The 16,913-nt window shown below is 37.1% G+C and overlaps 1 protein-coding gene across 1 annotated transcript; it reads left to right on the top strand.

Annotated features, from left to right (window-relative positions):
* The first annotated feature begins 9,591 nt into the window (after positions 1 to 9,591).
* Positions 9,592 to 16,368, top strand: LOC108989121 (telomerase Cajal body protein 1). Its single transcript, XM_018962630.2, has 14 exons — positions 9,592 to 9,944; positions 10,054 to 10,116; positions 10,708 to 10,763; positions 11,223 to 11,303; positions 11,443 to 11,516; positions 12,551 to 12,633; positions 12,945 to 13,051; positions 13,521 to 13,663; positions 13,742 to 13,789; positions 14,094 to 14,146; positions 14,970 to 15,054; positions 15,167 to 15,233; positions 15,336 to 15,446; positions 15,986 to 16,368. Exons 1-14 carry the CDS (start codon positions 9,739 to 9,741, stop codon positions 16,108 to 16,110), a joined length of 1,302 nt encoding a protein of 433 aa, XP_018818175.1. The 5' UTR covers positions 9,592 to 9,738; the 3' UTR covers positions 16,111 to 16,368.
* The last annotated feature ends 545 nt before the right edge of the window (positions 16,369 to 16,913 follow it).

Genomic DNA, 16,913 nt, shown 5'->3' with positions numbered 1-16,913 from the left:
GTAAGTCTATTTTTCAGTAAGATAAAAAATTTCTGTTTAAATGGTTCAGAAAAGTGTCGTACTCCATTTATTCAACTCTCAGTAATATGTAGCAATAACATCTGCCTACAGTGACTCATGGATCCCAACCATAGCTTGGTTCAAATTAACCCCAGAAAACTAAAAAATCCCAATGGATCATGGGTACAGTCTCTGATCTACTTGTGCAGGAGCCTGCCTTGTAGATGGAATACCAAGCTAGTTGAGGCTCTATTTGACCAAGAAAGTGTGAATAAAATCCTAAAAATCCCACTTTCCCAAACGGACACCAATTCGGAGCTTGACAAAATCATATGGATACCAAGCATCTCCAGAAGCTTATCGATTAAATCAGCCCACAAGCATTTACCATGACTGAAGGCCCCCCAACATGCAGGAATCACAAAGGTATGGAAACTCCAATTATAAGACACGTCCAAGCTTTCCTTATGGAAAGTAGCGAATAATACCCTCCCCACCATAAAAGAGAAAAAAAGGAGGCAATACATTCCTCAGGAAGAGCTGATATGCCCCATATGTAGCACTGTTCATCCGGGTTCCGACCCGGGAAACCGGGTATATCCAGACCGGAACCCGGGTTTCAAACCCAGGCCGGGTCTTCCCGGGTCATACCCGGGCCGAAACTAGGACGGGTTTCGGGTTAAACCCGGTTTTTTTTTTAACAAAAAGGCCTACTTGTTTTGAACATTTTTTCAAAAAATAAATGTTGATATAACATTCAAACTCTATTTGTTTAATCTTATAAAATAAATGTTTTCAATAAGTATGTTAACATTGTCCACAATAATAAAAATATATGAAAATGGAAAGCTAAATTTTATGTAAAAAATTACTAAACTTAGAAACAACTAATTACCTAGAAAAAGAAATATAATATTTAAAATGCATGCAACATAATGCAATTCACTACATATTACATTATTTAGTATTTATACATTACATTACATTACAAAATAAAAAATAACATAGGCTACAATTCCAAAACAAATACAACCACAAGATACAAAACAGTCCCAAAATATGCAGCCACAAACAGCAGCCACATACAAACTATCTACCACTAATATGCTATATAAGGTAAGTATTTACATCCTAATTGACAGCTTTATACAATGTACCCATAAAGGAAAGTATGACCAAAAATAATAAAAATCTCCCAAATCACATCTCCGTAACAATAGTGACCAAATTGAGACTGATACCATGGTACAAAGTCAAAGCCCATGGAGAAGAAAGAATATGAACATGAACAATCATTGAGAGTAGCCACATTCATGCGACAAACCAAGGCTTTATTCCCCAGGGTGGATCAAGCACTGATGACCAAAACATGAAAACGTGTTAAGGAGTTTCCTGATTCCAGAAGTTACCATCCATGCACTCATACCTCAATATTAAGCATCTGCTAGACTCGTACCTCAGGCATCAAATCTTGCCCAGCCAGCATTATTGTGATGGCTCCTCTCCAACTTTCCTTTCTAGTCATTTAGATATCAATCAAAAGCTTCCAAAATATGCATGAAAGAACAGAATAGAAAGATCTCCAAGTCCAAAGATTTCCTCTTCTTCTTCTTCTTCTTCTTGATAAAAAAAATAAAAAAAAATAAATAAAAGTCCAAATATTTCAACCCATTTTATTGATCCTTGGATTTGAAAGAAAGCAGACTTGACCCACTAAAAAAAATCTCAACATTCCATATATGGTAGTGGCACCAGGCCCCTACTACCCAAATTGGTAATATGTGTCTAATATCGTCAACATAAAACTTATTAGTCTTCAGATTGCTTTATGTCCCCCATATGATTAACACAAAATGCAATGTAAAACAGACTAAAACAGAGGCTGTCTATTACAATTTACATTGTTAAGCAAACTATTTGTTTAGGGTTCAAACTCTAGAAGAATAAATAATCTAACTTAATATGCTTATTATTACAAACTTCCTTTTCTGGTTTTAGTTTTTCAATAAGGCAAATTGCACTTAAATATCTGAGTACATGAACATTATGTGAAATCTCCCATCCTTGCAATTCTGAAGCTAATCTGGTTTTTACACATATCTGGTTTTTTTGAAACTATTATGAACATTTAGGCGAACTACATTCCCTTTGGTTTGCTTGGCTTCTTTGCTTCCATGACTTGGCATTTGTTTGTGATATGTTACTGTATATTATGGGCCATATGTAGGAAGGAGAAGAAAGATATCAATACTCACTAGTGTAGTGAACCTCTTTCCTCAAGTGCTCACTCACAAGAATCCTCTGGAGACGATCAATGTGGCCGCCCGACTCTTTGACAGCACAACCTATTCTAAAAAAATAAGTCTGGCTAAAAAAGAATAGATTTTTTTATGATTTTTTAATATGGAATAATTCACTTTTTAACAAACAAATTGTGTGTAACTTGAGCTTGCACAAATTAATTTCTCTCGAAGTGACGATAGCCATTTACAAAATTCAAGAATATCTAAAGACTTATGCATCAACCCCATCATCCAAGATATCTCAACCATCCTTGGAACTTTCAAAAACTGGAAAGCCCTAAAAATCAATCGGCTCCAAAACCGTCTGGCGTTAGGCAGCTACCAAACTCAAATTTGGTAACGTACCCCTTAGGCCTCGTTTGTTTTCAAGAAACATCTCATTTCATCTCATCATTATAATTTTTTTAAATCCTCACATAAAATAAAATAAAATAAATAATTCAACTTTTTCAAATTCTAAAATAATAATAATATTAAAAAATATATTTTAACAATATTTTATTTAACTTTTTAACTTTAATCTCAACTCAACTCAACTCATCTTATCTCTGAAAACAAACGAGTCCTTAATGAACTAGCCCTTGTTTCTTCTCATTTCATAGTAGAACAGATCTACCTCCATGGTTTTATTATCAAAGACATCTGATAAGGATGCTTGTAACTTTTTTCTTCTTACTATTAATGTTAATGCTCTTGATTAAAAAAAAAAAAAATCTTCCTTTTCAATCCGATTTCAAATTGATTGTTTGAGGTCGGCTTGAAAGAATCGAAATTGTGATTGAGTTGGACTTGAATAAGATTCGAGCTTGAAAATCTTGTTCGAGTTTAGTTCCATTATTCAAAACTCAATCTGAGCTTGTCTCAAAGTTTGAATTATAATCGGCTCAAATGCTCAATTGAACTTGACTAAACTTGATTTAATAATTTTTTAATTTCTTATTTTCTGATTAAAAATTAAAGTACAATTTTATTGATTTATCCGTTAAGATCAAAATTATGCTAATAAGATATTATAGATTTATAAATATAAGAACGTAATTTTTTTTATAGGTAAGTGTGGAAATTTACAATCAACCAATAATAAAAGAAATGGACTTCTTTAAAATATTGAGGCCCCATTTGGATAGTGAGATGAGATGAGATGATTTTAGATGAAATTTGAAAGTTGAATAAAATATTATTAGAATATTATTTTTTAATATTATTATTGTTTTGACATTTGAAAAAATTAAATTGTTTATTATATTTTGTGTGAGAATTTAAAAAAATTATAATATTAATGAGATGAGATGAGATGAGATGAAATACTTTCACTATCCAAACAGAAAACTTGAGTTGCTCAAGGAATTAACTTGTTAAGGTTACACCCCTTAAATCCCCCAAAAGAAGGTAATTACCATGAATAGAATTGCGATTTGTATATATGTAAGACTAAATAACGTATTTTGCATTAGGAACGTGATTGATTCTTATCTTCTTAAATATTTAAAATGATTCTATTGTGAAATTAAAAATGATAATAAAAATAATCAATGTGAAGTTATGCAAATTATATAAGTTTGAATCATTTGATAAACAAGCTTGAAATGTTGTTCATGCTTGGTTTGTTTATTTAATGAATCAAACTAGAGACAATCTGTTTACAACCCTAATAATTCTCGAAGTATTCTATGTTGCAATGGGCTAGAGATGATATCCACCCATGAGTATGACACCACCGGCCTTAGTACGGGCGGATGGGTATCCAATTTAACTTTAATTAGGCCTCCGAGAACTAGACAAAAAATTGTGAAATTTAAATTAAATTGAAGAGGGGAAAAACTAGAGAGAGAGAGAGAATATTGAGTTTTATGATAAAAGGGAAAACGATCCTCTAAATCTAGAGAAAATGTGGTAAGAAGCTCTAATATCGCATGTGGCTACTAAAAGGAAAGTCTAGAACCATCGAAAGGAAATGTCATAAATATCATGACAATATTTTTTTAATAGCGATGGGTGGTTCGAACCTGATTCTCTTATTTCATCTGATTTTAAAGACTTTGACCAATCATGACAATGTTGAATGGCAAAAAGTGATCACAAAGAATAAATATCTAAAATAAAAGATTTATACTGGACTTGCATAGATACAAATTTTGGTCTTAGTGACTACCTAAAGTCAAAATTCAAATCTTGAGTTTAAATAAATTTCTATGAGTTATCAAATTCGGAAAATTCCATCGTATTTTCTTAAAATTTTAAGGGCTTGTTTAGCCCTTTTTAAATTCGAATGAAAATCACAAGAAAAAGAAAAGCATCACATGGGCATCTATGATTTTTTTTTCGGGAAGTAAAAACCAACTTTCATTAATAGGCCTTTATGATATTTATGTCAAGTAAATGGTCCACTTGAGCAATATCAAATATACAATAGGAGTTTTAAGGACGTGTTTTACATCACTAACCACATGGATGACTGTTACGAATAAATGGGTGACACTAGTTACCCTGGGGACACTCTGATACCAAAGTCAATATAGCAATATGAGAGTAAATATATGTAAAGAAGAAGTGAATCAAGTTTCCCATTTGTTACTTCTTGTAGGTTATTTATAGAGGTTATTTTCTTAGAGTGATAGAGTTCAATTTATCTTGTGAAGCCTTTTCTGTTTAGGAGTCTGAATCTATCTCTTATTAGGAGTCTGGTTTATCTCCTTCTTAGGAGTCTGAGTCCCTTCTTGACTTTATCTCTTAGATAAAATTGTGGGGCTCAAATATCCCTTCAGTTACCCCGCTAATTTTCTTTGTGCTGGTACAAAGGAAATTAAATATTTTGCATTCTCTGTACCTGCCTTTCACCCCGTTGGCTCATGGGCGCTTGCTTGCTTTTGTTTTTTCCTACCCTGCTAAAGATCCAAGCTAGTTAGTGCGTGTGGATGTCTTCACTTTCTTTTGGTTAGCTAACAGTTGGTTGCACCGTGAATGAGGCTCGGCCTTTTGGTTGTCTTGGGAATCTTCAAGTCAACCGTGATGGAGGTAACCTGTAGAAAAAGTAATTTTGGTTGCTGTGAAACCTTAGAAGGCCTTGAGAATCTTCAAGTTAATAATCTGCAAAATAAATTTAGAAAATTAGTCACTGGTTTCCCGTTCGATCCCTGGTTTGTTGTTTGATCCTTGATTTTCTGTTTGTTTCGTGCTGAGCAGTGAGAGGCTCAACTTTGAGAGATAGGCAGGAGATGTATTCGACGACATTAGGTGTGAGCGTGAAACTCGATTTTGAGTTTGTTTGTTTGTGTGAATGTTTGCCTGAGAGATTGTTTATTGTCGGCGAATAGTGGCTGTTTTTGTTTATTGGTTTTTGGTGTGTCTTTTTGTGATCGTTTTTGCTTTTGTTGGTAGTAGTGGATTTCCTGCCTCTTGGTGTAAATTGTTGTTGTGTTTTTGTTTTGTTATTTATGTTCGTTGGTAGTAACTCACGCTTAAATGATCAGGGATCCCGTCGACTCATTGAATCCATCTTAGGTGGTTCTAAGCCCGTCGGTCCGTTTTCGAAGGTAACCTACTTAAGGCAATTGTAGAGCCTGGTGGCTTGTTCCCAAAGATAACCCGCTTGAGGTGGTTGTAGAGCTTGGTGGCTCGTTCCCGAAGGTCACCTGCTCAAGGCGGTTATAGAGCCTGGTGGCTCGTTCCCAAAAATAACCCGCTCGAGGCGTTTGTAGAGCTTGGTGGCTCGTTCCTGAAAGTAACCCGCTCCAGGTGGTTGTAGAGCATGGTGGCTGGTTCCCGAAGGTAACCCACTTGTTGTAGAGGGTTGTGTGGTTTTCTAACCTCCACCCTCGTTCGATGGCGATCTCTGGAGAGGGTTGTGTGGTCTTTCCGACCTACATGGTTGTTCGTTTGAAGAGGGTTGTGTGGTCTTTGTGACCTCCACGCCAATTCGTTTGTAGAGGGTTGTGTGGTCTTTTCGACCTCCACGCCTGTTCGTTTGGAGAGGGCCGTGTGGTTTTTGTGACCTCCACGCCTGTTCGTTTGGAGAGGGCCGTGTGGTCTTTGTGACGTCCACGCCAATTCGTTTGGAGAGGGCCGTGTGATCTTTTTGACGTCCACGCCAATTCGTTTGGAGAGGGTTGTGTGGTCTTTTCGACCTCTACGCCTGTTCGTTTGGAGAGGGCCGTGTGGTTTTTGTGACCTCCACGCCTGTTCTTTTGGAGAGGGCCGTGTGGTCTTTGTGACGTCCATGCCAATTCGTTTGGAGAGGGCCATGTGGTCTTTGTGAACTCCACGCCAATTCGTTTGGAGAGGGTCATGTAGTCTTCTAACCTCTACGCCTGTTCGTTTGGAGAGGGTCGTGTGATCTTTTGATCTCCACGCCCATTCGATTACACCGCGAGTGTGTGATTCGACTTTTGGTTGCATCACACGACCATCTCGCTAACGTGTGGTGAAGGCTGGTAATACATGGGTGATGCATGCGGGTAGCCATGCCTTGGCACAGGCAATGACAGAACCACATATGCTTTCCACGGAGACCTTGGTCTAGTTGCATGGTGGCAGTATCGATTTTGTTGCTCGCCGAGAAGCGTTGGTCTGGTTACTCGCCCAAAGCGTTGGTCTTGTCTACTCATCGAAAAGCATGGGTCTTGTTACCCACCGAGGGGTGCGGGTCTTGTTTCCTACAAAGTGGCGCTGATCTTGTTGCTTGCCAAGGGGCGCTGCTCGTCATGAACGCAGCTAGCAACCAGGAGATATTATCTACACTTGTGTGACTCTGGCGAAGTGTTGCTCTCCATGAGGGTGGCGAGATGAACTACAATTGTGTTGGCCATGGCGTTGCAGTGGAGTTATGGTTTCGATCTGTTGGGTACAACAGATCTTTCGAAAGTCCGTGGGTACACGGCTCCGATATGCAACAGTTGCCCACATTGTGCGTCCCATGCACATTGCAGGTTTTACGTGGGACATGCATGTACATATATTTTGGCCAGTAGGGCATGCATGTACACGTAGTATACGTCATGTATCTGCTCTATTCCTCTCATGTTTTCCCATTATTTCACATATGTTAGTAAAACAAATACAAAAGGGAAGAAAGTAGAAAAACTTATCTAGACTTTCGTTAATGATCCAATGAGTCAAAGAATATTTTTCTCCCTATTCTGGTGTATCGATCTGTTGCATGAGGTTTCCATACAGATTTGTGGCAAAGAGCACTGGCAAAATCTGTGGCGAATAAACTCAGTGGGCAACTACTTTGTTCTGCATAGTTGAGCGAGCTGCTTGTAGTGCGCACAAGTGAGAATGGCGAGGGACTCTCGGCGAGCAGCACTGTGAGGTGTCTAGACCTCCTTTTCGACTACATAAATATCTGGTGAAGTAGGTGGTGGTTGAGCTGGTTCCCTCGGGTTGCTCACCATTGTGCTCCCATTGTTCACACGGTGCACAACCTTCATGGTGTGCTGTTGCGGCAACGACATGTTGAGAGGAAAGTCCCTGACATGCATTGTGCATGCCATGCACAGTGTGGGTAACGGGTGCAGGACGGCGAGAACGGCGAGGAGCAATTGGAGCCAAGTGGTCTCCCTTGGTGCTTGCAAGCGAGAACGATGAGGTGCATGGTGAGGAGCAGTTGGCGCCGAATGGTCTCCTTTGGTGTGCACGAGCAAGAACAACAAGGTGCATGGCGAGGAGCTTCAAGGGTCGGGAACCACCGCGCCGACGGCAGACAACGTCGATGAGCAAGGTGTTGGTCGGCTCTGGGCTAGCCGGCGCATAGACGCCTAGTTTGGTGTCCTTCGACAGTGTGCACCCTCTGCCCACGCTGTGCCAAAGGCAACTGGCTACCGGTGTTGAGGAACCACCCCACCGGCTACAGAAATCGTTGGCGGTATGGTTGGTGGGTGGTGGTTGCCCTACAAGCTCACAGACGCCGGTGTGTGGGCCTCCGACAGCTTGTTGCTCTTTACCCACACTGTGCACGACACTTCGATTCAGTGAGTTTCAGGTGAAAGCCTCCGCTGTCACTACATCTCCGCCGTCATTGTATCACCGGTGGGTCACCAGTGGTTGCGGCTTCCGCATGGTGGAGAAAGTGGGTGTACGCCGTGTACCCTTTCCTACATACTTAGACAGTGTATGGTGCATGTGTGTAGTGCATTTGTTTCATGTGTTCTTCCTCCACGTATAATATATATATATATATATATATATTTGATTCGATGCAACGTTAGTTCGTAAACCAAAAGAAAAATAACAGAGTAAGGAGATCTTATATGATTTTTTGAATACATTCTCGTGAGTCACAGAATTCCCTTACTCTCCTTTTCGGTATTAAGAAATTGCGGTTGTGCGATTGCGTGGTGGTTGGTGTGTGAAAATCATGTTGAAGTTTATATAGATCCCATAGACGGCGCCACTATTAAGGACTTGTTTCACACCACCAACCACACGGATGACCTGCTATGAATAAATGGGCGGCACTAGTTGCCCTAGGAACACTTCGATGCCAAAGTCAGTATTGCAATATGAGAGTAAATGTATATAAAGAAGAAGTGAATCAAGTTCCCCATTTGCTACCTCCTGTAGGTTATTTATAAAGATTATTTTTTTGGAGTGATAAAATCCAATTTACCTTGTGAAACATTTTCCTTTTAAGAATCTGAGTCTATCTCTTATTAGGAGTCTGAGTCATCTCCTTCTTAGGAGTCTAAGTCCCTTCTTGACTTTATCTCTTAGCTAAAATTGTAGGGTTCAAATATCCCTACCAGGAGAATTGCTATATTGTCATTGTACATTGTAATTATACAGTTCATTTTGTCTCATTAACATGATATTTCATATAATTTATAAAAAATATTAAAAATATAAACATATAAGAAATATCGTGGACCCTTCCTCGCCCCCCGCCCCAGTGCCGGGGGTGGGATCGAAACTGCACCCCGCCCAAGCCACACGATTTATTAAGTTTAAAAATTTTTTTTGGATCAAAATTATAATATAATTTAAATTATAAATCAAAATTTATAAATACAAAAAGAATTTAAGCACATTAGAGTTATATTTTATATTATCTTAATTTTTTAAACTAATTTTTGTATAGAAGATTAAGGTAATATAATAATAATATTTAAATAATATAAGACTTAATGTAAATATTTATATAAATATTTAAATTTAATTTTTTATATATAAAAAGACGGAGCGGGACGAGCCGCGTTGCGATCAGCGAGCCCTGCATGGTCGGTGCGGGCCCGCTGCTCACCCTAAGGAAAAAGTTAAAGATATAAAAAAAAAATTATAAAAGTAAAAATAAAAAACGACTCCTTCACCCACTAAACGTCAGTCAGTGTCGACCGCAGGCGCAGCTCCGACTACCATTTTACCGCCCAATACCAAAAATCTCAGACGGAGACGAAGGCTCGAAGTCCGAGGCCAAAGAGACGCTGCGTTTTGGTCGACAATGTCTGTAACGGAAGCAGTGGGAGAAGAAGAGGAGAATCACCCGTCCGATTCCCCCTCCGGAGTCGAAGAAATGACTCAACCTACACAGGAAGAATACTCGTGGCCTGTGATTCGGTTCGATGTTCCTCCACATAGAACCTACCATTTCTACCACCAGTACAGAACTGCTACAAACCCTAACAATTTTCTTAAAGGCGTAAAATGGTACATATAGTAATCTCCCTACTGCACTCCGACCAATTTTTTTCGTTTTTAAATTTAGTTTAAATTTTTTTTAGCATTTTGGACTTTGAGTTTATTTCTGAGGTTGAAGGTCACCGGATGGGTCGCGTTTCCTTACAAGCTCTGAGGACAATACACTTCGCACGTTCACATTGTGAGTTTTTTATACTGTTTATTTGCCTTTTTTCTTCCCTTCTTTTAATGATTTACAGAGATTCCACGGTTCGAAAGAGCAATGCAACTTGTATTTTTGAAGAAATGAGGCTGCTTGGGTATCATTTTGGAATCAATTTTCTTGCTTTTAAGTCTGAATTTAATGCTTTAAAGAAAAGAGACCAAAGAAAATATTATCTGAGAATGCTAGAAGTGGACTCCTAAGAAGCATGTTAAGAACGCGTCCAATGAATTATCACCCGTTTTGAATTATAACATATCATCCTTTTTTGCTCATGCTTCTATATGCACTATTGTGTCATTTGTTGGTGTGTCATGAGCTAATGGTAATTTTTTCAAAAGACCAAAAACAAAGGATAAGATGCTGCTATGATAGTATTTTGGAAAAAAAATTCTCTTGATTTTATTTTTAAAGGTAAAAAGCTATTCCGAGAATGCTAGAGAGAGAGAACTTGTAAGACTATGGTTAGGAAGACTGGTTTTTTCTCCTAATTCTTTAGTGTCATTTTGATGCATTATATGAGATAATGGATAATTTCTTAAATTACTGAGTATTTCTTTTCTTTAATAGACCGGATTATGGAAGTGATGGTGATGTTAGCAATTGTTATACAGCTTCTGATGAAGGTAAGTTTACACTTAGCCAATATATGAATGTTATAATTTAGAGAAATTATATTTTTTTGTCACGGAGTGCGCAGCACTGTGCAACCTCTTTGAAAAAAATGAGTAAATACGGGACTCACATGAAAAAAACTAATTTTTTAATAGTAGGTCCCAACTCTTTTTCAAAATGATTGCGTGGTGCTTGGGCACTCTACGATTGTATGTAGCATTACTATAATTTATTACACTATTCCATTAGCTCTCTCTAAGGATGGTTTCAAGTAAGACAGACTAAGGGGTACTACTTTCCAAGTGTATTGCTGAAGTTTCACTTCACTGAGAATGATTTAACAAGAATCCTGACTTTTTCAAATGATGTATAAAAGCTAATTTTGGGTTCTTTTCACCTAAGTTTGTTGTGATCACATGCTTTACTTTTTCTTTGTACATATGAATTTATTTTGCAACTCTAAGATGCAGATTCCTATGCTGCAAACCTTGTCATGAATGAGGGAGAGTCTGTGTACGACTTCTGTTGGTATCCGTATATGTCTGCTTTAGGTGCTTCTATAATCTCTCTTCTTTTTCTATGACTTATATATATATATATATATATATTTGTGGTTACATAGATTGCTTTTGCAATTGACTGATGATATTATAAATGGAAGTTTGATATGAGTATTGATTTACATTTCAGACCCAGTTAGCTGCGTTTTTGCAAGTACTGCTCGTGACCATCCCATTCATCTTTGGGATGTTACTTCAGGCAAGGTGCTTAGTTATTATTACTTATATGTAAATGAGATTGGTGGTTTAGCAAGATAGCAAGCTCTAAGACTTGAAAAGGGGCTCTAAGGCAAGGCATAGCTCAAGTACATTGGTTATATACAAGTGAAAAACCTAGTTAGAATTATAAGCTGATAAAGAAAAAATCATGGACATTTAGTATGTTAAAGTCTATCGTGTAAGCCCAAAGAAGTGCTAAAGAAGAAATTTTTAATTTCATCCATACTTTGCTCAAGGTTCTCAAAGAGTCTATTGTTTCGTTCGCTCCAAATGCACCATGGTAAGCATATGGGAGCCATCTTCCCTATTGTTGCTATTTGTGGACTGCCACACAGACCTCGCCAAGATGCAAGCAAGTCAACCACCCTTTTTGGCATGACCCATGCTTACCCCTCCCTGCCAAAGAAATTGTTCCAGAGAGCCCGAGCAACATCACATAGAAGTGACAAATGATCTACTTCACCGTTCTATTTACACATACAGCATCAATTGACCACAATGATCCAATGTTCCCTTAGGTTATCTACAACAAGGATCTTTCCTAAAGAAGTTTTCCAGACAAAAGCTGCTGCATTACGGGGCCCCATAGTCCTTCAAATACTTCTCTAAGGAAAATGTTTTCTCTCTTGTATAGTGAGAACCTTATAGAATGACCAGATGGCAAACTTCAATTTCTTAGAAGGGCTTCAAAGGGCCATGTCTCCACCTCCGATCCTTGGCCTAGAAGAGTACAATAGGTTAAAACATTCTACGATAAAATCATTTCTCAATTGTGGGCTGCTCTTAAGAAATTGACCTTCCATTGGTGAAAAAGGGTTTCTTGCATAACACTATTCAGGCTATTTCATGGGTTCTCCCCTCCTTTCCTGCATCATAAAGGCATTGTGGTTCCAACCCTTAACATTCACAACATGTATATTCAGATCACCATTTTTGAAGTTTGCATGCTCATTTGATTATTTAGGGTTTCTATATAAATATATCTGATTAATGACCATTGCCTTTGACTGAAATTTCAGCTGCGTTGCACATACCGGGCTTATGATTCCATGGACGAAATAACGGCTGCATTTTCAATTGCATTCAATCCCACTGGGACGAAGTAAGCAAGATTTTTAGGATGGTACATGATTTGAAGTGCTCCATTTCAGCTTTTATATCAGAATTAAAATGGCATTGACTCTTGGACTGCGGTGCATGTAATTATCACTTTCGACTCCAATGAGATGCTAATATTTTATAATGGAACTGTGGTTGGTGCATCATTTAAAATTTCTGTTTATAATTGACTTTAAATTTTCCCCACAGTTCTTGTTTCATATAAACCAGCACTCTAACTAGGGTGTATACATGCCATGGACGTTGTCTTTGGGTGCCAATTAACAGATGATCCAATGATTTTTGGTCACATAGGATATTTGCTGGATACAACAAAGCTGTTAGGGTGTTTGACCTACATCGCCCTGGTAGAGATTTTAAACAACATTCAACGCTTCAAGGGAATAAAGAAGGCCTCACAGGTACTTGCTCTTAGCAACCTAAGGCCTCGTTTGGATGTTGATATGAGATGAGATGAAATGAAATGTGATGAGATGAGATGGAAATAGTATGTGAATAGTAGTGAAGTGGTTTGAGTTAAAATGTTTTATGGGGTTTTGGGAAAGGAGAGAGAAAAAGTTGAATAAAAAAATTATAAAGTTAAAATATTATTTTTTAATATTTTTTGTTTTGGGATTTGAAAAAGTTGAATTGTTTTTTGTGTTTTTTTTGGAAGTTTGGGAAAGTTGTAATGATTAGATGAAAAAGTTGAAAATTTGAAATTGAAAAGTGTTTATGTTTGAGTGGTGTTTGGATGAGATGAGATGAGATGAGTTGAGACCATCTTAACATCCAAACGGGGCCTTAGTGAAATTTTCTATTGACAAATGTAATGATGAATGATGTATCCTGCTTTTTTTTTAATTATATATATATATATACTATTTACAGGCATTGTATCTGCACTGGCTTTTTGCCCAACTCAGAGTGGATTGCTAGCTATGGGTTCTTACAGTCAGACAACTGCGATATATAGAGAAGATAATATGGAACTTTTATATGTTTTGCATGGTCAAGAAGGTGGGATTACACATGTAAGTCAGTGTTCCCATTATTTACTTCATTTTAATTATTCTAACTAGAATAAAGGAAAAAATAATTTTCCATCACAGGTCCAGTTCTCAAAAGATGGAAACTATTTATATACAGGAGGCCGCAAGGTAAATATTTTAAATGTTTCATCTCTCAGTTCAAGTTGTTAGATAATTAACTTTTCCCTTTGAGCCCATAAATAGCATCTTTTGATCAAATGTGATTGGTTTATCTGTCCATTTTTCATCCAAGCAATGTTAAATTTAGATTTTCTGACATTCAATCTCCTTGAAGGGCTCTTACCATGATTTCCTTGTATCAATAGACACTCATGCTTAGTTGTCACTCTTGCATGTGTCAAATACTTGGGCTATGCCTATCTATATCATCAATAAAATTCTTGTTTACTTGTAAAAAATATTTTCCTTGAAGGACCCTTATATACTGTGCTGGGATATACGCAAAGCTGTTGATGTTGTGTACAAGTAAGTAGTTTCATTTAACCTGGAGAAGCTCTCTGTTTTTTCCTTCTCTCTTCTAAGATTTTAGCATATGGCGTATATATATGAACAACTAATATACAAACAACTAAAGAACAGTCACAGCCAACCCCCTAACAAAGTTGTTTCTTAGAGCTTTGGAACATCCCCACACTTAAGTTCAAAATTCATTGAAGAAAATGAAATCTTGATCTTAAATTGTGATTATAATAGGACATGTTCTCCTGCTTCTGCATTAAAAAAGAGCAAGTAGGTGCTTATCCAAATAATAAAAGGAGGGGCCAATGTTTGTAATGGACTAAATGTCCATGACTTTCTACTTTCGTTTGTAAGCTATACCTAGGGGCCAATGTTTGTAATGGACTAAATGTCCATGATTTTCTACTTTCGTTTGTAAACTATACCTAGGGATTTCCCTTGTATACTCCCTGTGTACTTGGGTTGTGCCTATTTCTATGAATAAAACTTCTTGATTACCTATAAAAAAAAAATTGAAGGGGGAGCGTTTTGGATGCGTGCCTGGCTCTCTTATCTGCTTTAACCTGCTAACCCTGAGGAGTTTTTATATCTTTTTATGAAAACAAGTTTCAATGCCATCTGAGGCAAAACATTAGATTTATTATTGATATATGAAACCAAGAGTTTGTAATTTCCCAAATGACTTCCCAATATTGTAAATTATGATACAGCATTGTGTAATTTTTGTATGCTTAGGCCTGTCTTTTCAGTTGCAATTGATACAAGATTGTTGTTACTAACAAATGACATTAAAGTACTTTTTTTTTTGTCTTTTGCACCTTGTGATTAGGTTGTATAGATCATCGGAGTATACCAACCAGCGGATATTGTTTGATATTGAGCCCTTGGGTAGATACCTCGGTACAGGTGGTCAGGTACCCTTGTAACCTCTATTCATTTTCTCTGTGCCAAATGTCATGATATTACTAAATTCGCATCCCATTTTAATAAACTCGTTGCTTATTTATTATTGCATTTTGGCTTCAGGATGGTTTCGTTCATATATACGATCTTCAAACCGGGCATTGGGTATCAAGTTTTCAAGCTGCATCAGGTTTGATTTTTCACCTTTAAAATGTGGCTGATTAAATTTTTGCATATACCATTATTTTGTTCTAGAACTGATTAGTTTTGATCTGTCCTCTTCACTTTACAGACACTATAAGTGGGTTCTCTTTCCATCCATATCTGCCGATGGCTGCCTCCTCATCAGGCCACCGAAGATACGTAGTTCCTGATGATGTCCACGAGGATGTGCCTTTGAGTGGTACCTTAGTAACTCTAATGCTGCAAATTATGTTATTTTGGAGATGTTTCTAAGATTTGCAATGTCTTTCCTTGCACTATCGAGCTTGTTTTTGTTTTATTTTCTCAAAAACACCTTTGGAGTTTTAATGCATCTTTTTATGACTATTAGAGTGTGCTGGTGTCAATTTGCCACTTAGTATACTATTGTTTAGTATACTATTGTTTTGATTGGAATGGTAATGGAATATACATATGATTTATTGAAGTCAAAAGTCAATTTCTTTGTTTTAATGTCTAGCAGCATTTTGAGTTGTAAGACAGTAGGGTTAAAAGCATGGTAAAATTGGCGTTCGACACATTTGTTTTAAGCCTCTTAAAGTTTTAGATTGGCTTTGATGTATTCTGAACTTCATTTGCTCTGATGGAATGACAGAATTCAAGATTGGTTCATTAGAATGGAATATTGTATGTGTTTTTGGTATTTTATTGATTACTTTTGTTCTGGTCTCACTGAGGAGTCTAATTCCCTTTAAAAATTTGTTACCTTTTTTCATGTAGGCAATGAAAATTGTGCTTCTGTGTGGAGTTTCACAACTGCTTCAATGGTGGAGAATGATGCTGATACGAATGACCATGATTTTAACAGTCTGTCAGAACAAGAAAACCTGCACCAGGATCCTTGAGTCGTCGTTTGTGACAATCTTGTGTATACTCAAGTTTCTGAACTTCATATAAGCTCATGTTACAAGTACTGATTGAAAAAGCTAGCGAGTGGAGGCTTTGCTAATTTAACTTATGTTTTAGTTTATGTCAATTGTAGTTTTAAGCATATTATTTGTACTCTCTCTCTCTCTCTCTCTCGTGTTGGGATTGAACTGTAACTTTTGGCTGTTTTTCCTTTTCTGGGAATCTTCGATGAATGTACCATAAACAGGATTCCATCAAGGCCTATTGAACTATGACTAATGCCACAGACAAACAGCCATGATAATGGTGCTTTACCTATTCATGGAGTAGGATCGCATAAAGCGTATTTTAATTGAAACATGATTTTTAAGCAACAAGGAATGGAATACCGACTTTCCTTGTTGAATTGGTCTTGGATATGATTACTTCCCCTCTTAAACTTTTTCAAGTTTGCTTTAAAAAGCCTTAGATTGGGGCTGAATGGCTTTTCTAAGTCCACAATGTACGTTTTACTTTTCCCCCGGTGGTAGCATCCGAAACAGACGAGGGTTGCGGGTATAGGAAACTGATCAATTGCCCTTTTTATATATATTTTTTTATAATCATGTTTTAAATGGAAGATATTTATTAAAAATAATTACAAAAGTATTGTAATTTTATCAAAATATATAGAGCTAAACAGTAAACACTATCAAAGTAACAACAAAAGAGAACTTTGGAGACCTCAGAATCATCTGTTACCCATACAATTTTCAGTGCAACATATTTTGCTTCTATCTTGCCACCTAAACATTGTTTA

The sequence above is a fragment of the Juglans regia genome, chromosome 3 (assembly GCF_001411555.2).
Source record: "Juglans regia cultivar Chandler chromosome 3, Walnut 2.0, whole genome shotgun sequence".
Lineage (NCBI taxonomy): Eukaryota > Viridiplantae > Streptophyta > Magnoliopsida > Fagales > Juglandaceae > Juglans > Juglans regia.
The sequence above is the reverse complement of the archived record's forward strand: the minus strand, read 5'-3'. Positions and strand labels throughout refer to the sequence as shown.

Excerpts from the sequence above, each read along its gene's own strand:
- LOC108989121 (XM_018962630.2), top strand. The coding sequence starts at position 9,739 with ATGTCTGTAACGGAAGCAGTGGGAGAAGAAGAGGAGAATCACCCGTCC. Across the intron at positions 11,517-12,550 it reads GGGATGTTACTTCAGGCAAG|CTGCGTTGCACATACCGGGC; the intron begins GTGCTTAGTTAT and ends CTGAAATTTCAG. Across the intron at positions 14,147-14,969 it reads GCTGTTGATGTTGTGTACAA|GTTGTATAGATCATCGGAGT; the intron begins GTAAGTAGTTTC and ends CCTTGTGATTAG.